Source organism: Tinamus guttatus, unplaced genomic scaffold, assembly GCF_059628265.1.
Source record: "Tinamus guttatus ecotype Peru unplaced genomic scaffold, ASM5962826v1 Tinamus_guttatus_pri_ptg000300l, whole genome shotgun sequence".
Lineage (NCBI taxonomy): Eukaryota > Metazoa > Chordata > Aves > Tinamiformes > Tinamidae > Tinamus > Tinamus guttatus.
The window spans coordinates 258,349-281,555 of record NW_028288834.1 but is presented as its reverse complement, the minus strand read 5'-3'; the positions used below and the strand labels follow the sequence as shown (position 1 = coordinate 281,555).

General features: G+C 65.2%; 6 protein-coding genes across 6 annotated transcripts; 4 read left to right on the top strand and 2 right to left on the bottom strand.

Moving 5' to 3' along the window:
* Nucleotides 1-300: 300 nt before the first annotated feature.
* Nucleotides 301-1,200, top strand: NAA80 (N-alpha-acetyltransferase 80, NatH catalytic subunit). Its single transcript, XM_010225343.2, has one exon. It carries the CDS (start codon nt 477-479, stop codon nt 1,191-1,193), a length of 717 nt encoding a protein of 238 aa, XP_010223645.1. The 5' UTR covers nt 301-476; the 3' UTR covers nt 1,194-1,200.
* Nucleotides 1,201-2,851: 1,651 nt separating this feature from the next.
* Nucleotides 2,852-4,601, top strand: HYAL3 (hyaluronidase 3). Its single transcript, XM_088528072.1, has 3 exons — nt 2,852-3,748; nt 3,910-3,999; nt 4,238-4,601. Exons 1-3 carry the CDS (start codon nt 2,852-2,854, stop codon nt 4,586-4,588), a joined length of 1,338 nt encoding a protein of 445 aa, XP_088384198.1. The 3' UTR covers nt 4,589-4,601.
* Nucleotides 4,602-5,134: 533 nt separating this feature from the next.
* On the top strand, nt 5,135-7,089 carry LSMEM2 (leucine rich single-pass membrane protein 2). The gene is made up of 4 exons (XM_088528057.1): nt 5,135-5,156; nt 6,319-6,459; nt 6,594-6,809; nt 6,953-7,089. The coding sequence occupies exons 1-4, from the start codon at nt 5,135-5,137 to the stop codon at nt 7,087-7,089; spliced, it is 516 nt and encodes a 171-aa protein (XP_088384183.1).
* A 1,046-nt stretch (nt 7,090-8,135) lies between these two features.
* IFRD2 (interferon related developmental regulator 2) lies at nt 8,136-11,684 on the bottom strand. The gene is made up of 12 exons (XM_088528070.1): nt 11,657-11,684; nt 11,448-11,564; nt 11,280-11,364; nt 11,017-11,141; nt 10,705-10,862; nt 10,381-10,431; nt 9,805-9,974; nt 9,509-9,614; nt 9,118-9,255; nt 8,874-9,002; nt 8,703-8,798; nt 8,136-8,385 (listed from the first exon to the last, which is right to left on the bottom strand). The coding sequence occupies exons 1-12, from the start codon at nt 11,682-11,684 to the stop codon at nt 8,305-8,307; spliced, it is 1,284 nt and encodes a 427-aa protein (XP_088384196.1). The 3' UTR covers nt 8,136-8,304.
* Nucleotides 11,685-12,965: 1,281 nt separating this feature from the next.
* Nucleotides 12,966-15,257, top strand: LOC104577834 (2'-5'-oligoadenylate synthase 1). The gene is made up of 6 exons (XM_010225339.2): nt 12,966-13,154; nt 13,388-13,685; nt 13,767-13,942; nt 14,052-14,296; nt 14,486-14,618; nt 14,702-15,257. Exons 1-6 carry the CDS (start codon nt 12,978-12,980, stop codon nt 15,218-15,220), a joined length of 1,548 nt encoding a protein of 515 aa, XP_010223641.2. The 5' UTR covers nt 12,966-12,977; the 3' UTR covers nt 15,221-15,257.
* A 1,741-nt stretch (nt 15,258-16,998) lies between these two features.
* SEMA3B (semaphorin 3B) lies at nt 16,999-22,680 on the bottom strand. The gene is made up of 17 exons (XM_088528056.1): nt 22,584-22,680; nt 21,249-21,406; nt 20,926-20,988; nt 20,626-20,745; nt 20,452-20,545; nt 20,221-20,340; nt 19,647-19,792; nt 19,423-19,537; nt 19,224-19,293; nt 18,998-19,142; nt 18,674-18,893; nt 18,480-18,571; nt 18,241-18,282; nt 17,961-18,118; nt 17,792-17,847; nt 17,563-17,702; nt 16,999-17,454 (listed from the first exon to the last, which is right to left on the bottom strand). Exons 1-17 carry the CDS (start codon nt 22,678-22,680, stop codon nt 16,999-17,001), a joined length of 2,292 nt encoding a protein of 763 aa, XP_088384182.1.
* Between the last annotated feature and the right edge of the window lie 527 nt (nt 22,681-23,207).

Below are 23,207 nucleotides of genomic sequence, written 5' to 3'. Positions count from 1 at the left end.
TTGAGCACCAGAAGGTGGTGGCACAGTTTGTGGAGGAGCAAGGCTCAATCGTGCGCCCGCGGGTAGCGGGCACATTGCGGCTGTCCCTCTCCTGGGCCGTGTGAGCTCTGTTCACTGGCAGCCGGTCGCTCTGCCAGTGCCGGGAGGTGAGAGCTGCCGGGCAGGCCGGTGCAGCAAGCATGGCACAGCTCCCCATGCCCTATCCTGCCCCTGCCACGGCCTTTCCTTGGCTGGGAGGGCCACGGGCACCGGCAAGTGCTGCTGTAGTGCTCTTATTTGACCTTGGACCCGCCACTAATTCTTCCAGACCCGTCCAGGACCGCTGTAAGCTGGTGGAAAGCAGGCGCTGAGTGCCTGTTCTGAGCCCAGTGGTGCAGACAGGACTTGCTGGGCAGCACTTGCCAGGCAGGGTCAAGCTGATGTGAGCCTGCACACTACTGAGATGTCGCCTGCTTCGTCTTCCATCAGTGAGAAGAATGGGCTCCGTGTCGGAGGAGCTCAGCCTGGTCCCCCTGCACCAGAGGCCGGAGCTGATGGAGGCCTGTGCCCAGCTGCTCGGTGAGGAGTGGGGCAAGAGCCGGGCGTCCCGGCTCCACTCACTGCAGCGCTCCTCAGACGCCTTCCCCACCTGCCTGCTGCTGCTGCAGAGCTCGGGCCCTGCTCAGCTCCCCGCTTCGGAGAAGAGCCCATGCCAGCTCCTGGGCCACATCCGGCTGTCCCGTGTGGCTGGTCACCCCTGTAGCCTCTTCGTGGAGAGTGTGGTGGTGCCCAAGGCGCTGCGGGGCCAGGGCTACGGGAGAAAGCTGATGGAGGCCGCGGAGCGGTACGCCCGGGCCCGTGGCTTTCGCCGCCTGCACCTCACTACCCACGACAAACAGCACTTTTATGCTCACCTGGGCTACACACTTGCCGAGCCGGTGCAGGTCATGCCTTTCATGAGTCCCGGCATCTCTGCCGAGGTGCTGCGGGTCTTCTCTGCCCACCCCAGGCCAGCTGTGAGCACCCCGGGCACCTTGGTGCCAGGCACCAACAAGCGCTCCCTGCCATCCCCTGATGTGCCCCCGCCGCCTCCACTGCCTCCCCAGGGCTGCTCGAGGGCTGCCCCAGCCACGACCTGCGGGCAGAGCATCCTGGAAACCCCCCACCGTGATGCTAAGGGTGTGCCCATCTTCTGGATGAAGAAGGATGTTTGAGGCCCCAGCACCCCGATATGGTCATTAAAGGCAAGTGCGGGCAGAGGATGCCCATTCTGGCCCGATCGGCTGCTGTTGTTTGAGGCTGCTTCCTGCACCCCAAACCTGAGGTTGCCTCTGGTTCCATTGTAGCCATGGAGTGGTTGAGGGTTGCTAAGAAAGCGGCAGGATTAGGAGCTGGTGCCCCCCGTGTCTGGCCTCTTGCCAATGGAAAAGTGGCCTTGGTGCCCAGCAGGTGCTCAGCCCTCCCAGGCCGGACAGGCCAGCTCTGCTGTGGGCTCGGGCTTTGCCCGCAGTGGGGTGCCACCAAGCCAGGTCCTCTGTGGGTCCTGCAGTCTGGAAAGGTGTCCCGGGAGCTGTGCCCTGTGCCACAAGCATCTCGGCCATCTGCATTTCCAGTGCAAGGGTCAGCCCAGCTCGAGGGCAGCAGGAAGCAAGGCCTGAGTGGTGCAGGGTGCCGGATCCATGTGTCTTGTTGGGGACGAGCTGCCCGGCAGAGGCCGTGTGCCCTGCAGGCCACTGCCGAGGGGACCGTGGCCCCAGGCTGCCTGTTGGCACTGCCGCATCCTCGCTGCGGGTGCTCGCCAGGCGCTGGCAGCAGGAGGTGGGCAAGCGCAAAGGGGACGCTCCGCAGGAGCCATTGGGTCCCTCACTGGGTATTGGAGCCGTCTCTGCCCTGTCACGCGGCCCTGGGACCTGCTCTCTAATCCCCGTCGGTGCCGCTGCCAGCGGGCAGGCAGCTGCCTGGCGCCGGGCAGTGTCGCGCGCGGTGGCCAGCACCTGCCCCCCCGGGTCTGCGCCGCGGAGGGGACCGCACAATCCCAAAGTGGCTGGGGTCAGAAGGGACCTCTAAAGACCATCCAGTCCAGCCCCAACACCCAGGGCACGGGGTGGCATCCAGGCAGGTTTGAAGATCTCCAGAGAAGGAGCCTCCACAGCTTCTCTGGGCAGCCTGTGCCAGGGCTCTGGCACCCTCTCAGGAAAGAGGTTCTTCCTCGTGTGGAGATGGAGCTGCCTGGGTTTTAATTTATACCGATTACCCCTTGTCCTGTCACTGGCCACCACTGAGGAGAGTTTGGCCCCATCTTCTTTGCATTCTCCCTTCAGGTGCTTGCACATGTCAATCAGATCCCTGCTCAGCCTTGTCTTCTCCAGGCTGAACAGGTCCTGCTCGCTCAGTCTTTCCTCGCAAGATTGGTGCCCGAGTCCCTTAATTTTGTCACTCCACACTGGACCCTCTCTAAAAGTTCCACATCCCGCTGGTAGCGGGAGCCCAGATGGGCTGGTTGCCCCTTTGGCTCAAGCCCTCTTTTTTGAGGGCTGCTGCAGAGGGCGGCAACTTGGAGGGTGGCTCAAGAGGAGGGCGTGGCTCAGCCCGCTGCCAGCTGGCAGGGGACAGCAGAGAAGAGCCAGTGCTCATGTCCCTGCTGGTAACGGGGCTGGGAGCCAGGAGGGAAACGGAGGCATTTGGGTGGGTGGGGAATGACTTGGCTTGCAGGGACTTGCCACAGCTCCCTTGGCACCAGGGCCCAGTGAGCAGAGCTGTCCACCACCAGGGAGGGCTCCAAGGGGGGCAGGCCGGCCATGTGTCCATGGTACCATCTCACCCCACTGCTTTCCTTCTCCCCACAGGGTGCTGCCCACAGCGGTGGCCCGCCATGGGGCCAGCGCTGGTGCTGTGGGCCTGGCTGATGCTGCGTGTGGTGAGCAACGAGCGCCCCGCGCCCGAGCCCATCGCAGGCAGTCAACCCTTCGCCGTGCTGTGGAACGTGCCCACAGGCCGCTGCTGGCGCCGCTTTGGTGTGGCCCTGCCCCTCAGCAGCTATGGCATCGTGGAGAACCTGGGTGGCCAGTTCACGGGCCAGAACATCACCATCTTCTACAAGAACCAGTTTGGGTTGTACCCATACCTGTCCCAGCAGGGCACTGCCCGCAACGGGGGCATCCCCCAGCGGGTGCCCCTGCGCAGCCACCTGGGCAGGGCAGCAGACGACATTGGCCTCCGCCTGCAGCCTGACTTCCATGGCCTGGCCGTGCTCGACTGGGAGGAATGGAGGCCCCTCTGGGCCCGCAACTGGGGGGCCAAAAGGGTCTACCGGGCCGTCTCAGAGCACTGGGTGTGGGAGCGGCACCCGCAGCTGCCGGCCCCGCAGCGGCGCTGGCTAGCCCGGGAGGAGTTTGAGCGGGCAGCGCAGGCCCTCATGGAGCAGACGCTTTTGCTGGGCAAGAGTCTGCGCCCTGGCGGGCTCTGGGGTTTCTACCGCTTCCCCGACTGTTTCAACGGCAACTGGGCCAAGGAGGCCAACTACACGGGCCAGTGCCGGCCCGCGGAGGTGCTGCGCAATGACCGGCTGCACTGGCTCTGGGCCGCCTCGGCTGCCCTCTACCCCAGTATCTACCTGCCGCCGGCGCTGCCGCGGCACCTGCGCCACCGCTATGTGCACCACCGGCTGCGCGAGTCCCTGCGTGTTGCCGCCTTCGGCACCGCGGGCGCCCTGCCCACCATTGCCTACTCGCGCCTTTCATACCGCCGCTCGCCCCGCTTCCTGGCACCGGTAAGGGCTGCAGCGGGGCTGGGCAGGGCCACGCAGCGCTGCTGGCAGCGGGCAGTGGTGGCGGGAGCGCCAGGCTGCAGCGCTGACCCTATCTGTGCTTTGCAGGCTGATTGGTGGCAGCAGCGCCAGGCCGCAGCCCTGACCCTATCTGTACTTTGCAGGCTGATCTGGTTCGCACGATTGGGGAGAGCGCGGCGCTGGGCGCTGCCGGGCTCGTGCTCTGGGGAGACCTGTCGTACTCGCGCTCCGCTGTGAGTATCGCAAGCCAGCGCCCCCGCAAGCCAGGCAGCACCTCCACCCACTCGAGTGGCCTCCGGGGCTGGCCGTGGGCATGTGGGGGACAGCAGCAGGGGCTCAGGTGTGGGACAGGTGGGAAGGACCGGGGAGGGGCACGTCCCTGCCCATGAAGGTGCAGGGCGCTCTGGGGAGGAGCGGGGCAGCCGCGCGCCTGACTCCCGGTTGGACCCACAGCTGCCATTGCCCCCGCAGGAGAGCTGCACCAGCCTGCGCCACTACCTGGTGTCCACGCTGGGGCCCTACGTGGCCAACGTGACGGCAGCCACCTGGGAGTGCAGCCACAGACGGTGCCATGGGCACGGGCGCTGCGTGCGGCGGCAGCCTGGGGACCTGACCAGCTTCCTGCACCTCTCCAACCGGTTGGATGGGCACCCACAGACGCCATTCCGCTGCCACTGCTACCGCGGCTGGAGCGGCGAGGGCTGCGCCCAGCCCAGCTCCAGCACCGCCTGCCCCGTGCCTGCCCGCGCCCACAGCCTCTATGGGCACAACAGCCTCCCGTCCTCTCACACCTGCCTCCCACAGGGCACCTGGGGCCGGTGACCACGGCTGGGGACCGCTGCGGTCCCCTGCCCTCGTACGCGCACAGTCCCATGCCCTCGTGCCCAGTGCTGCCAGATGCCAGGGGCTTCTTGTCCCCTCATTAACTTAAATAAATGCTCTGTGGCACAGTCAGCGTCATCACTGCAGGCAAGGCTGGGCACAGCTGCCACACTGTGCAGCCCTGCTGCCTAGGGCGTGTGACACGCGGTGCTGCAGGGCTGCCCACCTGTACCTTAGCTTTCCCACCCAGGCCATTCCTTGGGGCCCTGTGGGGCCATGATGATCTTGTGCCTCCTTTATCCTGGGAAGGGGGCATGAGGCTCCTCGTCCTTGGCCGTGCTGGCACGGTGCTGCCCATGACACTGATACAGCCACCGGGCCCCCGTCTCCAGGGCTATATTTATCCCCTCCAGCCACATTTCTCCCTGGTCTATTTTAAGCAGCGCAGTTGGTGCCCTGGGGATGCAGTGCCCAGCTCGCCGGGGCCCCACACTGCCCAGCTGCCCAGCGCAGCACCCGGGCCGGGCTGTGCCGGCACAGGGAGCTATGCCCAGGGAGGCTGCAGAAGGTAGGCTGCCGCTGGGGGGACCAGGTGGGGTGGGACGGGCAGCGATGGCATGGGGACAGGGACCCAGTGCCCCCCTCCACCAAGGGGCCTGTGCAGAAATGCCCGCCTTGGGGAGGAGGCAGTGCTGGGAGGGCAACATGCACAGTAGAGCAGGATGGCAGCAGGGGGATTCTGGTGGGGGGTGGCAAGGGGCCGGCTGGCACAGCCCCTGGGCAGCCAATGATGCTGCGGGTGAGAGCGGGGAGCAGACACCACGCAGCCGTCGCCAGGTGGGCACTGCAGTGCCTGCAGGGCGCTGGGGACAGTCTGGCCTGGTGGCGAGGAGGAGACCTGGGCACAAGCTGCGCTCTCTGCTGCCACCTCCCCCAGCAAAGAACTGGTCCCAATCCCAAAGCGCAGGTCAAGCCTGCACATGATAAGCAGGAGTGCCTGTGCCAGTGGTCACCAGCCACAAGCCACCGAGCCCTTGGAGCATCAGACATGGGCGCAGGGCTGCCTTGCCCTGCTCTTCAGGAGACACGACTGCACAAGCTGCTAAAACCCAAACAAATACCCAGAAGAAATCCTTTCCCTCTACCTCGCGGCTGCTTCCCACCACGCTGCCAACCAGGCGGGAGTCACACCTGCTCCCCTTGCCCTTTTGTGGGACCCTGTGCCCAGTATTTAGTGTGTCCCCACTCCAGGCTGGCACAGCCCCGCTCATACTCTAGCTGTACGTACCCAAGCAGCACAAGAACCCTCTCAGACTGTGTGTGCAAAAAAACATAGCTGCCAAACTGTGTCTGGGACTAAGCCTGGCGCCAGCTTGCCTGTGCCTGTGGGCAGCGGGGCAGCCTCAGTGCCAGGAGCTGTGGGCGCCCTGGAGCCAAGGGCAGATTCCAGCCCTGCTAATGAGGCTCTGGCATCACGCTGCCTGCTAAGGGCCCTGCTGACAGCTCGTCACGGCCGGCCGTGTCACAGCGACGTGCCAGCCCCATGGCCCTGCCGACACAGCGCGCGTTGCCCCCGTGGGCGCAGGGCCAGGGTGGCACCCAGGCTGCTGCTGCTTGCACGGCGCGGGCCGCAGCAGGCAGGGATGGGACAGTGCCCGCGGAGGGTGCCCGGGGCCGGCGGGGCGCAGCACGCGGCGCCGGTTCTCACGCCCACCCCTGCTCCCTGGCAGACAGCGCGGGGAGGACGGATGGCAGCGCCCCAGCAGAGCCCGCCGAGCCCAACGGCAGTGAGCCTGGAGACGTCGGCCTGCAGCCTGTGGAGTCAATCAGCGACCTGCACTGGGCCGCGGGCGGGCACAAGGGCGCCGAGGGTGAGCGCGGCCCAGTCCAGGCAGCAGCTTTGGTTGTGCTGCCCAGCGCTGCCAGGGGCAGCCCTGCTGGTCACAACGGCCTATGGGCGCTGCGAGGCAGCCACTCACCTGCTCTTCTCTCCCTCCCGCTGCAGGGAACGGCCCGGCTCAGCCCAGCGTCCTGCCCAGGCCCCGGGGGCGCCCGGTGCCCTGTGCAGCCCCACACCAGCCCGCCCTGCCCGTGCTGCGCCCCACCCCCGCCGCCACCGCCTGTCCCTGCTGTGGCCCCTGCCACCCACTCTTCCTCGCGCTGCTGGGCCTCTTGGCCCTGGCCAGCCTGGTCCTCGCCACGCTGGCCATCTACCTGAGCGGTACGTGGGGACAGCGACAGTGGCGGGCTCCCTACTGCCCAGCCCTAGGCAGGCAGCCAAGCCCATCCAAGCCCCATGCAGGGCACCTGCCCAGGCACCCCCTGTGCAGCAGCACCCACAGGTGCCCCCTGCTCTCCCTGCAGTGCTGCAGAGCCAGTCTGTGCGGGTGCTGCTCAAGTGGCTGGAGAGCCAGGAGGAAGCCGTGCAGCAGCTGCAGGCCACCAGCGGGCAGCTCTGGGCTCGCCTCAACGCCAGCGAAGCGGCCAGCAGGCATCTCTGAGCCCAGCAGGGCTGCGGGCCCCCCGGCGCCCAGCACAGCCCACGGCGGGCAAAGGGCATCAAACTGCAGGGCAAGGGAGCAGGCAGCCCTGCCCCACTGACCCTCCCCACACTATTTATTGCCCAAACCTGCTCAGACTTGGCAGCATCTCCCAAAGATGCCAAGGCCAGGGAAGGTGCCTGGACCAACAAGCAAAAGCCCAGGAGGTGCAAAGGGGCTGGCACAGGCTGGAGGTAAAGGCGCACAGGGCAGCACCAGCCCCGGGTGGCAGCTTTTCCTCTTTAAAATAAAGCAGCAGGCACCCTGCAATCAGCCATTTAATTACCTCCAGTAATCAAGTCTTATCAAATACCACGATAAATATATCTGAGGGGGGGGGGGGGAGTCACTCTCAGCTGGCACAATCGCACTCCTGCCCTCTGCACCCCTCGGTCGCCCGGTGCCCTGGGCAGCCCTGCCCAGCCTGGCACCCTAAGGAGGCACCCCAGGCAGGTGCCCGCTGCCTACCCCGAATTTGTTGCCCACAAAAAGGGCTGCTTTCCACAAAAGTGCTGGGCTAGAAAAAGGGTGGAGCAGGTCTTTGGTAGGGCTGGGCAGTGCCCACCAGCACCCAGGAAAATCCCAGCCCCCACGCTTGGGTGCTGGGGTTGTCACCGGCTGCTACGGCAGTGCGGGCACTGCGGTGGGGACGAAGGGCTGCGCCAGCCCTGCTGCCCCCAGTGCTGCCTGGCGACGCAGCCCTCACTGCCCGCCTGGGGCAGCCTGGGCAACTCTCCCCTCTGCCAGCTCCATCCTGCCCCAAGGAAGCCTCGCAGCAGGGCTCTCCCCAGGCGGCTCTCCTGGCCCCATGGGCAACCCCTACACGCACGTAGGGCTAGGGAGGGGGGCACAAACCTCCCCCCTCCCCAACCTGAAAGATCCCTGGGCCACCCTCTCCTGTTGTGCCCTGTGGAGCAGTAATGCCCCTTGGCACGGAACAGGCTCCCAGCAGCACAACCCACCTCTCCTCTCCCCTGACTCCTTTTTTTTTATCCTTTCTTTCCTTCTTGTTTTTGGTTAAAAAAATAAAAGAGGGGGCAACCCCCAGCGGGGCAGCACCAGGCATTAAATACTCTGCTGTACATGTGTAAAAGCCCAAGGGCCAGGGGCACTGGCCCCTCACAGTGGTGGGTCTGCAGTCCACACGGGCCAGGGGGCACTGCCCCGCTCTGCCCGTCACAGCACGTCCGCCCGCTTGTCCCGTACCCGGCTCCGGGCTTTCGTGCGGGCTTTGAAGGCAGCTGAATTGTAGAGGTGCTGGGAGGGGAAGGAAGAAGAGACGGGTTAGAGAGCGACCAGGTGCCCAGCAGCCCCTTGGTGCCAGCTCCAGGTTGCAGGGCAGCCACAGGTGGGTGCCAGGCTAGAGCCTCCTATTGGGGTGGGCACTGGGATGCAAAGGCAGCACCGCAGGAGTCAGGCCCTCCAGAAACGGGCAGGGGCATGGGGCCTTCCCAGCCCAACACCTGGAGGTGAAGAGGCAGAGCCCAGCACTGTCCTCTCCACGCAAAGCTCGTCCCTGGCACCGCAGGTGCTGTCCCCTGCCCTCCCCAGCACCCGGCGTGACGGGCACCCACCTTCTCAAAGCGGGAGACCTTGCTGGCTTTCAGAGTAGCGGCATCCAGCACCAAGGGGGGGCCAAGGCCAAAGATCTCCCGTAGCAGCTCGTTGTTCTGAGGGCCAAGACGTTTGTCAGCACCTCCTGGCAGTGCCTTGTCACCTGCTCAGTGCTGACGCCTGGCACCCACCTGGAGGTGGTGGCGGATGCCAGAGCCCAGCACCTCCTTGAAGGCTTGGTACGTTCGCCGACGCACCCAGCTGTCTACGTAGACACACTCCAGGCCAAAGCGGATGGTCTCCTCCTGATACTCCCCGCTCTGGGTAGAGAGGGGAGCATCAAGAGGCACCTGGGCACCAGCCAACACTCAGGGTGCAGCTCCCACCCTCTCCTGAGACCCGGCAGCACGGCCAGCCCTTCCCAGCCTCAGGCACCTCAATGAAGCGCAGGATGTCCCGGAAAATGGAGCGCTGCTTCCGCCGGTCTGTCTTGGCCCGATACTTGTTGCTCTCAGTGGCCAGAACTTTAAGCTGGGCACATAGGAACTCAGTGTCTTGGTGGCCCAAGTCCTCCTGCCAGGAAAGTGGTTTGGAGTGGACAAGGCTCTTGGCAATCCCAGGAGAGGATGGTGGGATAACCTAGGCCAAACTCTCCTCTCAAGCACGAGCTGAGGACTCCAGCTTGGAGCATCCTGATACCCAACCAGCCATGCCTTCTCATGCCAACCGAGTGCCAGCCCGGTCCGCAGCACAGGCAGCCGGCAAGACCCCAGCAGATTCCAGTTCCAGGAGCACCCACCTCCTGCCCAGCAGTGCCCAATCCTACCTCCGTGTCCTGGGCAAGCTCAAAGAGCAGCGCAATGGTTTCTCCAGCCACGATGCGCAGGGCGATGCTGTTGCTGGACAGCAGCAAGGGCAGCTTGAGCCAGTGCCTGCAGCAGGAAGGCACAGGGGAATTAGCCCCAACGAGCAGTCAGGCCTGCTGCTTCCTGGGGCCTTTTCTCTCCGCTCGTGTCCCTGCACCAGATCCAGCTGGCCCAATGCCACACACACACCAGGCCCCAAACGCCCTCGTGCTGGTGTTCACGACTGCCGGTGCCCAGCGGTACCAGGTTCACTCACTTGTCCAAAATACTCCTGATGTGGGAGGTGGGACAGATGGTGAGGAGCAGGGACCATGACTGGAGGGCACTGCAGTGCAGAGGGCCATGCTGCAGGGGCGCAGAGCTGCCATCGCCCATGCCAGGGGCACCGAAGATGCCCTCTAAGCAGGTCAGACACGACACCAGGTCCTGCAAAAGGAAACAAACCCCCATCAAAGCACAAGAGCCAGAAAAACGCCAAGACAAATTCACACCCTGTACACGGAAGATGTGACAGGTGAGGGCGCAGCGGGTCCTGGGGTCCATGCTGCCACAAGGAGCCCCAGGGGAATGAAGGGCTCCTCAGTCCGGCTGCCACCAATCTGCACCGCAGGCTCCCTGCCCTGCCAAGCAGCACACTGCCCAAAAAAGAGGCACAGCGGCACCTGTCACAGCCCAATGGGGCCAATCCCACCGGCTCTGCCTTTGCCCCCCGAACTCTGCCATGGGGCTGCCAGGTGACCCCGCGGGCTGCACAGAGGCAGCACGGCAAACCCGGGGGGACCCCGCAGGGAATGAGCGGCTGCCGGGGCAGGCAGCAGCCCCGCGCGGTTACCTCCAGATCGGCAGCAGCGACGTAGCAGCACATGCCCAGGGCTGCGGCACACTGGGGAGAGACGCAGGAAAAAGGCAATGAGGACCCCGTGCAGCTTCAGCGCTCGTCCGCAGGCATCAGCACTCTTCCCTGAGGCCTGGCGAAGGGGTAGCTTTGCGGTGCCCTGCCTAGAGCTCCTGGCCCTTTACTCACAGCTCCCTACTCTGGGCAGACTCAGAGCTTCTGCCCCTGCCCCAGTTCAGCCACCCCTCTGGAGCCATAGGTGTCCCAGCACCAGCTGAGGCAGGTGTCCCCCAGTCCCCAAGCAAGGAAAAGCAGCCTTACGCTCTGCCGGGCGGCGCTGCTGGCCGTGCTGTCTATCAGGATGCTGACGAGCAGGGGCTTCAGGCTGCAAAACACTGCTTCGCCCTCGGGGCCAGAGCCCATCTGGAGGCAGAGGAGGGTGAGGACGGTGCCCGCCAGTGCCTGCTCCTCCCCTTTACCTGCAGGCAGCACAAGAGACCTCCCTCGGTGATCAGCCCAGGCCAGCACCGCTGACCCTCCCGGCCACGATGGGGGCCCCCGGGGCTGCTCCCTTGTTCCACCAGCACCTCCCACGCTCGCGGTCCCCGCCACGGCACCCGCCTGCACCCGCACCTTTCTTAAGGCACTTCTCCAGCGAGTCGGTGAGTGTGAGGCGCCGCTCAAGCAGGAACTCGGAGAGGGTTCGCGAGGAGAAGGCCAGGCGCAGACTCTGCAGGGCTGCCTGGCGTGTCTTGGCGCTAGAGGAGACCACGTGGGAGCACCTGCTAGCAAGGCTCGACGGCGAGAGCAGGGCTCTGCCACAGAGCACCCCGTTCCTGGGCCGCGGGGCACGAGGCAACGCTGGGGACACGCTGCATGGGCCGCGGGCACCTCACCTCCTGGCCAGGACGCTGTCCACGTGCTCCTTCAGCCGGTCCTCGGCCTCCTCCTCCCGGGCCTGCTCGTCCAGCGCGTCGCTCCCTGCCACGGCAGCGGCTGCCTCACACCGGCACCCGGGCTGCGGCCAGAGCCGCCGCGACGCGGCCTGGCACCGCGGGGCTCACCTGGGGCCTCCTCCGCCAGGCTGGCGCCGTCGCTGGCGCTGCTGCAGTGACTCCGCGCTTCGCTCGCGGCCTCCTCGTCGCTGCCCGGCGCCTCCGCCTTGGCGCTGCCCGGCGCCCCTGCGCGCAACAGCCACGGGCGGCTCAGCCGCGCCGGCACCGCGGCCCCACACGGGCCCCCCTCCCCGGCGCCCCGCGGCGGCCCCACTCACGGCGCGCGGCGCGGCGGCAGCGCGGCATGGCCTGCCCGGCGGCGCGCGGCTCCCGGCCTGCCCCGCGCGCCCGGCGGACTACAACTCCCGGCGTCCTTCGCGCCCGCCCCGCCGCCGCGGACTACGATTCCCGGCGTGCCCCGCGTTCGCCCCGCCGGGACGGACTACAACTCCCGGCGTGCCCCGGGTGGGGCACGCGCAGGCCCCCTCACAGCGTCCCCCGCCCCGTTTCCGCCGCTGGTCCCGGTCTCGGGCCCACGCCCGGACCCGGTCCCGTTCTCGGGCACCCGCCGCGCCCCGGGCGGGGAAGGCAGCGCCGGGCCAGGCCGGGCTCTGCAACGGGCACCAGGCGCGGCGTCACCCCCGGGCGCCTCCCAGCCCTGCGGCCCTTGGGGCGAGAGTCCCGTCTCCCGCAGGCCGGCGCAGCCCGAGCCGCTCCGGTCCCCTTTTCCCTTTCGTTTCCAGCAGGGGGGAGGGAAGTTTCGATATCCCGAAAGCAAAACTGGGAATCGAAACTTGGCTCTTCGGAGTCGCTGCTTAAGGTAGCGTGGGCAGGAGTGCCCAGGGCAGCTGGCCCCAGCCCGTGGCGGCACCGGGGCCTGCCCATCCCCAGGGTTGCAGTGAGGCTGGTGACTGTCCTCCCACTGCCTGCGGTGGCACCGTGGCCTTCAGTGTGCCAGGCGCTGGCTGTGTCCCATGGCCTTTGGTGACCCGGGTATTTCCAGTGCCATTGGAGCCAGCCATGTCTCAGCACCTCCAGTGACACCAGCGCCTCTGGTGACACCGGAGCCAACCATGCCTGGTGCTGGCCGTGCCACAGCCCTGGCACTCGGTCCAGGGACAGGAGCCCCCAGCTTGGACACAGGTTCAGGGTGCCCCATGGGGTGCCAAGGGCCTTCCTGACAGCTGGGCACAAGGAGGGGGCACTCAGACACCAGAGAACCCCCCCACCCCGAGGCCACCTCCTGCTTCTCCTATGCAATCCCATCCCCGTGGTGGTGTCCGGCCAGAGCAGTGCTGGGGGCACCCCTTTTGGGGGGACCTAACCCCAGACATGCAGCCCCACATTGTGTTCCCCTGCCAGGATGCGCTGGTGTTGGTGCTGGGGGATCCCTTGGCACCAGGGCCCGGGGTGGGAGGGCCCCACAGCTCCTCTGCTCAGCGTGGCTGGTCCAGAAACGAAACTCGGGGCCACCTTAACTTCCTCACTGTGACGCAGGGGGCAGCAGCCTGGGAAGGTTTAAAGGCAGCTGCAAGCGGGAGAGGGCTGCGGAGACGGGGCGACGACCAGAGGACCAGGAGGAGAAAGGCACTGGGGCAAATGCCAGCCATGGATGGGCTGGAGAAAGTGTCCCAGCGTGAGCTGGATGCCTGGATTGCCAGGAACCTGGAGCCCAGCACCGCTTTCAGCAGACAGGTGAAGGAGACGGTGAGGAAGATCTGCGATTTCCTCAAGGAGCAGTGCTTTGACAGCATTCGCGTCCACAAGACAGTCAAGGTGAGTGCTGCCTGGTGCCTCTGGGCACCGTGACCCCTGCCCTGCCAGCCCCTCATGGTCCCCGGGGCTCTCTCCATAGCCTGGCACCCAGTGCCACCTTCCCCTTGCCCCGCGCGTTCAGCTTGTGCTCTGCCTCAGTTTCCCTTCGTGGCTTTCTTGAGCAGCGAGGGTCCTTCCCCACTGCCTTGCCGCGGGGGGTGGCAGTGCTGACCGGGTGCCATCTCCTTCCGCAGGGTGGCTCAACAGGCAAGGGCACGGCCCTGAAGAACAACTCCGATGCCGATGTGGTGGTCTTCCTCAGCTGCTTCTCCAGCTACCAGGACCAGAAACAGAGGCGAGCTGAAATCCTCAACCATATTGAGAGGATGCTCGAACAATGCAGAAATACGCTGACATTCTCTGTGATGATCATCAATCTCCGGCGCAAGGGCCGCTACGGCTCATCCGCGCGCTCCCTCAGCCTCACCCTCCAGTCCACGTCGTACTCAGAGTCCGTTGATGTTGATGTCCTGCCTGCCTACGACGCCTTGGGTAGGACTCTGCGCTCAGCAGATGTGGGGCTGGGGTCAGTTCATGCCGGGACAGCTCTTGCAGCGCTCTCTCCCCCCACAGGGCAGGTGACTCAGGACACTGTGCCAGATCCTAACGTGTACGTGAGACTCCTGGCTGCGCATGGGGAGCTCAGCGAGTTCTCTCCCTGCTTCACTGAACTGCAGAAGTTGTTTGTGAAGCGGTGCCCTGCCAAGCTCAAGAACCTGCTGCGCCTGGTCAAGTACTGGTACAAGGAGGTGAGTGGCTGCCCAGCCTTGCTGCGCCGGCACGGGCATCCCAGGATCCATCCCACACCCTGGGATGCCTGTGCCTGCCAGCTCTCACCCGTTCCCATCTCCTTTCCAGGTTCTCAAGCCACGGAACCTCTCGGCAAACCTGCCCCCCAAGTACGCCCTGGAACTGCTAACCATCTATGCATGGGAGCAGGGCACGGGGGCTAGTGAGGACTTCAGGATGGCTGAAGGCTTTCGCACCGTGCTGGAGCTGCTGTGCCAGCACCAGAAGATCCTCATCTACTGGGAAAAGTACTACTCTCTCCAGCACCCTGATGTGGGCGGCTTTGTGAAGAACCTGCTGCTGCACAGCTCACGGTGAGAGCCCCCACCGCAGGCACTGCCTGTGTGCCACCCGCACCACAGGCACTGCCTGCACTGCAGACCAGGTGTTGCTCCCAAGTGGGGCTGGCTCTGGGCAGGGGCCATGGGCACAACTGCTGAATGTCCAGGCCTCCACCTGCGCTGGAACAGCACTGAGAGCAGGGCCTGTGCTTGTCTTCACAGCCCTGTGATCCTGGACCCCGCAGACCCAACAGGGATCCTGGGTCAACGCGCAGATTGGGCTGCAGTGGCAAAGGAGGCTACTCGTTGCCGTTCTCTGCCCTGCGTCGCCTTTGCCCATCCCTGGAATGTGCAGGTAGGGCTGCCCACACCTGAGGAGGTCGCAGTCCCCAGACCACGTCCCCGCCGACCTCACCTACCTGCCCTCTTCCCCCACAGCCGGCTCGACCCATCACAGTGGAGATAAAGCGTCTGACAGGCCACAGACTGACCATGAACGTCAGCCTGGACACCACCATCCTGGACCTGAAGAAAAGGATCAGCGAGGAGTGGGACATCCCTGTATATCAGCAGTGCCTGGGCCAGCAGGAACCAGGCCGGGCTCCCCTCATCCTGCAGGACAGTGCAACCCTGGCTGCCTCTGGCTTCTTCTGCAGCACCACGCTGATGCTGTTGCAAACCGAGGACATGGAGGTCCTGGTGAAGGAGAACAGCCGCACCACCCCCTACACCGTGCGGCCCACCGATACCGTCCGGCAACTCAAGCAAAAGATCTACGAAAAGCAGCGTGTTCATGTAGACCAGCAGCAGCTGATGTTTGACTCCAGGCAGCTGGAAGATCAGCACACGCTGGCGCACTACGGCATCCAGAGCAAGAGCATCATCTACCTGCTCCTGCGTCTCCGTGGGGGCACAGGCCCCCAGCGCCCCCGCTTCCCTGCTTCCTTGCCCTCCTAAGCATTGCCTGGGCACCAGCCCACCCTGCTCTATCCATACAGCACCCAGCACACTGTAAATAAATGACTTGGAAAACCTTTGTGCTCCCCTGGCTTTAGGGACCGTGCGAACCAGCAAAGGAGCAGTTTGGGGATGAGCTCACGGGGAAGGAACAAGGGTGCTAGATAGGCAGGGCAGTGGAAAACGGGTCCTGCCAGGTGGGGGATGCCAGCCCAGCACCAAACCAGGTGCCAGCAACATGGGCATGGGGTGCACATGGGGGCACATAGCCCTTCTGGGCCTGTGGTTGCTTCTGAGCCTTTCCACCCTCCATTCCGATGGCATTGGGAGCACTAATTTAAGGTGGCCCCCAGTCCTGGGGCTCTGCCTCTTCCTCAGCCACCCAAGGCTGAGGTTATGTAGATACGAGCAGAGCCCCTCTCCGCCTCCTCTCCCCACCAGGCCCTTTGCCAAGGGATTGCGCAGCACCAATCCCAGGACCCTCGGAGCAGGGAGGCAGGATAGGGGACATATAGCTGGGGCTGGGTCACCAAAAGGTTCCTGTTCCCAGGGTCCCCAGGGCTGCTCCGGCCAGTCACCACCCCGGGGACCTTCATCAGCATGAGGATGCGGCCACAGGCCAGCACCGCAGCCACCTGCAGGTTCAGGAAGATGCCACAGCTATGGCTGCCAGGGGCACCTTGTGGTTGGGGCTCCTCAGGGCCCCCTCTGCATGCTCCAGCTCTTAGGAGGGCCCAGGGACCACCAAGGGAGCGCCCCAAGCAAAGGGGTGCCCACAGGAGGCTGGGGCTGCCATGGCCTGTGCTCACGCCGGGGGATCTTGTGCTGCGCTCCGATGTCACCAAGTGCACAGACATAATCACCACACAGCAGAGCCCGGGTTGTGTTTCAGGTCTTCCCTGAAGCCACCGCTCTGGCACTGCCCTGGCAACCGCTCAAGTTTCGATTTCAGCCTTCTGGAAACGAAAGTGCAGACGGCTGCTCCGAGCGGCCCTGCAGGACGGATGTATGTGGAGAGGACTGACCCCCCTGCGGCTTTCCCATGGGGAGGGCATTCCTGGGGCGGGGCTGGGCACATTCCAGCCGCTGGGCTCAATCCTCTGCTTTATTGCGTTCAGTTAGTACAAATGCAAGGGCTTGGCAGCTCTGCCACACAGCTGCACCCAGAATGCTGGGCACCTCCAGCATCCTCCCCTCTGGGCAGAGATGCCCCTTCGGTCCCACCAGCCCCAGGGCAATGCCTCGGTCCCCACTTCTGGCCAGGTGCCAACCCCCTGGGTCCTGCTCGTCCTGGTGCGGCTGCCCAGGTCCCTCCTGGCCTGGCCAGGGCTCCTGTCAACCCCATGCACCTTGGGCCCCTCCCCGTGACGTGAGCACCTCTTATCATACCCACAGGATGCAGTCCAGCCCAGCCCACCCCGGCACACCCAGGGCAGATTTACATTCCTCGGTAACAGTCGTTAATAAATACAGTGGTTCTGTGACATCCCAGGAACCTGCTTGCTTCCCCACAGGTGCTCAGAGTGGGCAGTGGCGGGCACAGGGATCCCTGGCCGGGCAGCAATGGGCATCTAGGCGCAGCCATCGGAGCTCTCCAGGCCAGCTGCTCTACCCCGCCCAGCCCCAGAGCCACCACTGGCCCCGCTCGGGCCCTGCCGTCACGCTGTGGGGCGACCTCCACAGCCCGGCCAGCGCCAATGCTGCTGCCCTGCCTTTTGCCCGCGTGGCCTGCGACTCCGCTCCTAGACAGAGCCTGGCGCCCAGGGCCAGCGCCAGGGTCACCAGGGGGACGTATGGCGGGGCCCTCGCTCGGCGCGCGGCGCCTCATGCGTGCGCCGGCTGCGGCCTTTGCGCGGCTCCTCGGCCTGCCGCCACATGGTGGGCCGGGCCTTGCTGCTGAGTGGCGGAGGCAGCGGGGGCCTCCTGCGGGCGGCAGGGCTCCCACGGCTCCAGAGCCGCTCACACACCTTGTCCATGGCCCCCAGGGGTGGGTGCTCCACCAGCTGGAGGAAGTCCCAGTACCAGACCTTGCGGCCGGGGGGGCCCGCTGGCTCGGCAGCGAGCGCCAGCCCCGGGGCCTGCTGAGCGCCGATCACTTCCAGCGCAAGCCGCAGCAGGGGCTGGGTGAAGCGGTGCTCCATGGCGTGGCAGAGGTAGAGGCCGGCGTCGCTGGGCTGCACGCTGCGCAGCAGAAGGCCCCGCTCTGTCCGCACCACCCGCTCATCCAGCTGCACCTGCAGGCACCGAGGGGTTCGGGGTGGGTGGCGGGAAGCAGGGCAGCACGGCGCAGCACAGCCCTCAGGGGTGGCCGTGACACTGGGCCTGTGCTGGCAAAGCCCTACCTCGCTCTTGGGGGCATCGCTGGCCCGCTGGTATGTCCAGAGCACGCGGGCCCGCAGGGACTTAGGCACGCACTCCAGGAAGGCGCTGCTGCCCTCCACACCATAGAGCTTCCTCTGGGGCACACTGCCCGGCTGCGGGTCTGCAGGGAGACGGCCAGGCTGTCAGCACTGAGCGCCAGCTGCCTGCTGGCACAGCAGGGCAGCACCTTGCGCCAAGGCCCTAACTCACCTTCGGAGCAGAGCACGTTGGGGTCCCCATTGCGAACGTCCTGCCGGCGGAAACGCCTGGGGAGATGGGGGTGGGCAGTGAGGACTGGGCAGCAGCAGGATGGGGGGCCCCTCACCCAGGCATCTGGGCACAGTGGCAGCTGCCTCCAGGGGAGGACGATCCCATCTACCTTTTGGTGTTGGGCACGTAGCGGGTGCAGGAGCTGCCGTCCCAGGCGCAGTAGGGGTCCCGGGCCAGGCAGCACTCAGCACAGGCTTTGCCGTAGATGCCGCAGCGGTGCAGGGGCAGCTGGGCCACAGCCGTGGCCGACCCAGCATAGAGCTGTTGCTGCAAGCAGAAAGGGAGCTTGAGCATCCCCACAGAAGGGCGACAACTCGGCCACAGACACAGGCAAACATGGGGACAGGTCCCATGGAGCTGGCGGCCATGGAGCTCTGCTCCCCCCTTACCCGCTTGGAGGAGATCTGCAGGCTGGTGATGGGGGACAAGTCCTGCCAAAAGAGCAAGGGCACACATCAGGGCAAGCACGCTCAGCATGGGGCGCAGCCTTGCCCAGGGGAATGCTGGGGAAGGGGGTGCAGAGAGAACCAAGTTGCTCAGGTCCCTCTCCAGGGCTCCCTAGTGGCACTCACGGAGCTCATCAAAGTGCATGCCCACACCATTAGTGCCTTCTTGAGGTCCCTCTCACCTGGAAGACCTGAAGCTCCTCCAGCACCAGTTCCTCCATGCTCTGCCAACTCTCTTTGGGCACTGAGACCACCTTCAGCACTGTTCCCACATCTGCAGGGAGGAACAGAGTGAGGCGGAGGGTCTGGGGGGTGCAGCTCCTGCGCTCAGCCCAGTCCCAAACCTCAGACCCCTAGCCAAGGAGGCACCATGCACCCGTGCCGATGAAGAGGACGTCGTAGTGGCCATCAGCAGCTGTGACGCGGTCCACAGCGATGCGGGTGAAAGTGTGAGGTGTGTTGGTCTGCAGGAAGAGGGGGCGGTGGCCGTGGGGTAGCACTGGGTTGTACATGAGCGGGTGGTGCCGGGCAAACTGGATCACCTCATCCGGGAAGTCCTTGGTGGAGCTGAAGGTGCCGAAGGTTTTGCTGGGGCACTGCAGGGAGACAGAGCCAGGTGAGCAGGTGGCACTTGCTCCCGGTGCTCCCCGCCAGCTACCTGGGCACCTTTTGGACTCCCGGCTTGCCCCATGCCACGTACCATGCCCGGGCGGGGGTACGGCACACGGGCCTGGTACGACACCCACTGGTAGTTGGGGCCCTCCTTGTGTGCAAAGGGCCCCAGGAAAGCCCGCCGGATGTCAGCCATAGTATAGACACAGATGGCCGAGCCCTGGAAAACGGAGCTGATGAGAGAGACACATGGTGATGTGAGGCAGAGGGCACCATGGGTGTGTGCCAGCTTTGCCATGCAGGGTGCACTTTACCTGGAGGTGGAGAAGATGGCATAGACCAGGGGGTTGCGCTTGTCCCTTGTTTGCAATAGAAAGACGTCACCTGTGAGCACACAGGGGCAGGATCAGCACTGCTTCTGCGTGCCACCGCTACCTGGCGCCCTCATGCACCCTGGCTACCCGGGGGCACACTGCACCCTCTGCCCTCGCAGGGCTCCCTGGTGACACTCACGGAGCTCATCAAAGTGGGTGTCCGCACCATCGGTGCCCGGCACAGAGCACACCAGCCGTGCCTTCAGGAACGTCGTCCACTTGTTCACCAGGCTCCGCTGCCCACCCATGTCGTTCTGCCAAGCAAGACAGGGCACCCAAAGTGAGCACCCGTGGTCCCACATGCTCCAACGAGCCAATGTACCAGGCTCCCTGCCACAGGACCGGGGCCCCAAGCGCGCTCACCCTGCAGATCTGGCCAATGCGGGCAAAGCTGGTCTTGCCCAGCCCCTGCGGCCTTTCCACTGCCGTCTCGTGAAAGAAGAAGTAGATCTTGTCATCATCAGGATTCTCGCTCTCAGGCACCCAAAACACATCCACGAACTTGGGCTCTGGGGGGCAAAGAGCAGCGTGTCAGAGGTACCATGGCTAGTGCCCATGCTGTGCAGAGGGTTGGGCACCTGCAGGCATGGGGAACACCACCACAGAGACACCCTCCAGGAAGACTGGCCAGGTCCCCAGGGGAAAGGGACCCGCCCCATGCCCAGTTGTGTGGCACATGTGTGGCAAGGATGGGACCCCACCGGCCCTCCCCTTCCAGTGAACACACAGTGTCCACAGGGGGGCAGCAGGCACCCACCCACAGAGTAACCTGTGCTGAGCTCCTGCCCACCTCAGGGCCCGGCGGGTAGGACAGGCACCCAGCACTCAGTCTCCTTGCCTGGGTGACTCTGAAGGGCTGTCAGTGCCATGCCACAGGCCACAACCAGGACACCCATGCCCCATTCCGTCCCACTCCCTTTGGGCTGCGGGCACTAACCGTTGAGCCAGCGGGAGTCGTGCTGCTCGGTGCGGATAGATGGGCGCGAGCCCATGCTGCGGAAGATGGTAAAGTCACGACCCATCAGATCGGTGGCCACCCCAGAATAGAGCTCCTCACCTGATGGGCACCGAGGGGAAGTGTTAAACAGGACTCTGTGCCCACTGGGGTCCCAGCTCAGCACCCCAGTGCTTGGCTGACCCCTCAGGCTGGGGCTTGGCCCCCTCTTACCCACAAGAACGGAGGCGGCCGCATGCTGGGGGTCGTAGGGGCTCTTCCCTTTGCCGTCCTCGGAGTGCTGCAGGTCCAGTTTGAAGACGGAGTCCTGGTGGAACGGATGGGTCAGAGGCAGGTGGGCAGGCAGGAGACTGGCATGACCCCACCTCATGCCAGGCTCCAGCTCACCTCCGTGTGCTGGCCGACCTCCACAAAGGCACAGGTGGGGTGGAAGGCACCGGTGCCGCAGGCATACAGGTGGGTCCGGTTGTAGTAGTGCAGGATCTTCACGAAGTTCATGCACTCGGTCTGGGGGAGAAGGTAGGCAGGGTGGGCGGCGCTGAGCAGGCGTCCACACCAGGCACCCACTCCTGCAGCTCCACAGCGCCCAGGGCTCTGCCCGAGCCTCAGCTCGCCTGGCTGCTCCAAGATGCAGAAGTCTGGCAAGCTGCTCCTCAGCCCGCCGTACGCAACCTCTCAGACACTCACGTTGATGTCTTTGCCGGCCCAGTTGCACTCCTCCCTCCACTCCACGGGCGCCGGCCAGTAGATCTGTGGGACAGAGAGTGGGAGGGAACACTTACAACACCCAGCCCCGGGAACGTGCAGTGCCCTCCCCACCCCCTCACTCTGGCTGAGACCCACCAAACTCATGTCATGTCTCAGAAGAGAGGGAGGCCGCCTCCACGCCGTGCTCTGAGGACAGTCTGGTCTTGCTGCAGTGGTGCCCAGCAGAGCAGGGTCCCACGTTTTGGAGCTGTCCCTGCCCATGCTGCCCAGTAACGCAGCGGCTCTGCGCCCAGCCCTGTTACCTTTCTGTCCTGCTGGCTGATGTTGTCGAGGCTCAGCGACACCAGGTGGTTCTTGGCCCCCACGAAGAGACGGCCGCGCTCCTCATCCAGCAGCAGCACGTTGTAGCAGCACGAGCGCTCCAGCTGGTAAAGGCGCAGCCCGTGGCGGGCCCGCAGCTCTGCGGGACCAAGGGAGCCCTGCTAAGCCCTGCCACGCTGTGTCCCTCCTGGCCAGCCAGGGGTCACCCAGAGCCATGCAGGAAACCCAGGAGGCCTGCCCCTCGCGCACGTTCTAAGCGCTCTGCGTCCCGCTGCCATCCCAGCCGGCGCACGAGCAAGCCGGTAGTGGCGAGCAGACACGGCTGAGCACAAAGAGCGCAGAGCAGGCAGGGGCTCTGCCCGGGTATGTGCAGCAGGGGCTGCGCCCTGTCACATCCCCCTGCAGGGCTGTCCCCTCCCCCCAAACCCACCCCACCAGCTTTACCGGGTTAGCCACCCCCATACCAGCCCACCATCAATCTCTGCACAACAGGCGGCTCTGGGGGGAGAAAGGGCCTTTTCTCTGCCCCACGGAGCTAATCCCTCCACTGTGGCGGGAACAAATAGCCCTTTGTAAAGGCCTGAAAAGGAGAGTGCTCGTCAGGGACCCAGCTATCCGCTGGCCAGCCCAGCTACCTGGTAGCCGGCCACCTTGGGGTGTTGCAGGACAAAACGCCTAGCCTGGATCATCTTCACAACATGCTGGTGTGGAGTCGAGGTTCATGACCACAAGCCCTCCTGGTGCTCGTGGGATCTATGTGCCCATGCCCGTGCCCCAGCTCTGCAGGACAGGGAAGCCCACGTGCCGGTGGGCATGCGATATGTAGTTCCCGGCTGGCACAGTACGGCTGTTCAACAAGCCACGAGGAGCCAGCATGGGCAGGACAGAGTCGGAGAGCACAGCCACAGGGAGCTCAGGGCATGCCCAGGAGCAGGTGTCCAAGCGCACAAGAGCAAAAGAATCAAAGCAGCCCTCGGGGCAGACATCCTCCCAAAAGCAGGTGTCTCACAGAGGGCCAAACCATGCGACTCTTTGGGCACCCATATATGCCCACCAAACCCGCAGGGAAGCGGGTGCAGGAATTGCAGGAGGTCCCGATGCTGGGGCTCTGCATCCCTCCAGGTTGTGCACCTGGGCCAGCAGCCTGTCGTGCCCACCTGACCCCACACTGCCCTGACACGTCTCTGGGACCAGGTGGGGGCGCACCTGCAGTGCTCAGACAGCCGGCTCTGCCTGCGGCCGGCCCAGCCCTGCGCACAGCCTGGCTCCAGCCCGTCCCCACCGCCCTGCCCTCACCTGCAGTCACCTGCACTCACCTGGGAAGGCCAGTTTGAGGCGTGGCGTGGCGGGGGGCGGCGGGTGCCCAGCGCCCACGGCAGGGCTGCACAGCAGCAGGAGCAGCGCACGGAGCATGGCTGGTGCCTGGCTCGGCAGGCGCCGCGCTCACAGCCCCCGCCCTGACGGCTGCAGGGCAGAGGAGCGAGAGCGTCAGCTCGGATTACAGCCCCCCGCCTCCTCCCCGCGGCAGTGCGGCACCGCCGAGCGCGCCAGGGGCCCTGCCGCCGAGTCTCCTCCCCAGCGCGCAGTTGGCACTCGCAGCCCCGACCGAAAAGCCTCCTCCCTGCCCACTACCACCGGGGGTCCTGCCTTGCCCCGGGAGCCTGGAGAGCACGGGGCACTGCTGCCAGTGCTGCCCTAGCCCCACACGGGGCACCCACTGCTGCACAATTTGGCCCAGGGGACCCAGTGGAGCTGGCCTTAACCCAGGAAGGTCAGACGGGGACACAAGGCAGCAGCTTCTCCCCAGACACCACCATTTTTGCACTTCCAAACCCACTGCAAAGCCAAAGGGCTCCGGGAGCACCGCTCCTGCCTGTGAGGAAACTGAGGCTGAGCTGGCCGAGCAGCATGCCCAGCTCTTGCCATGCCAGGAGGAGAGG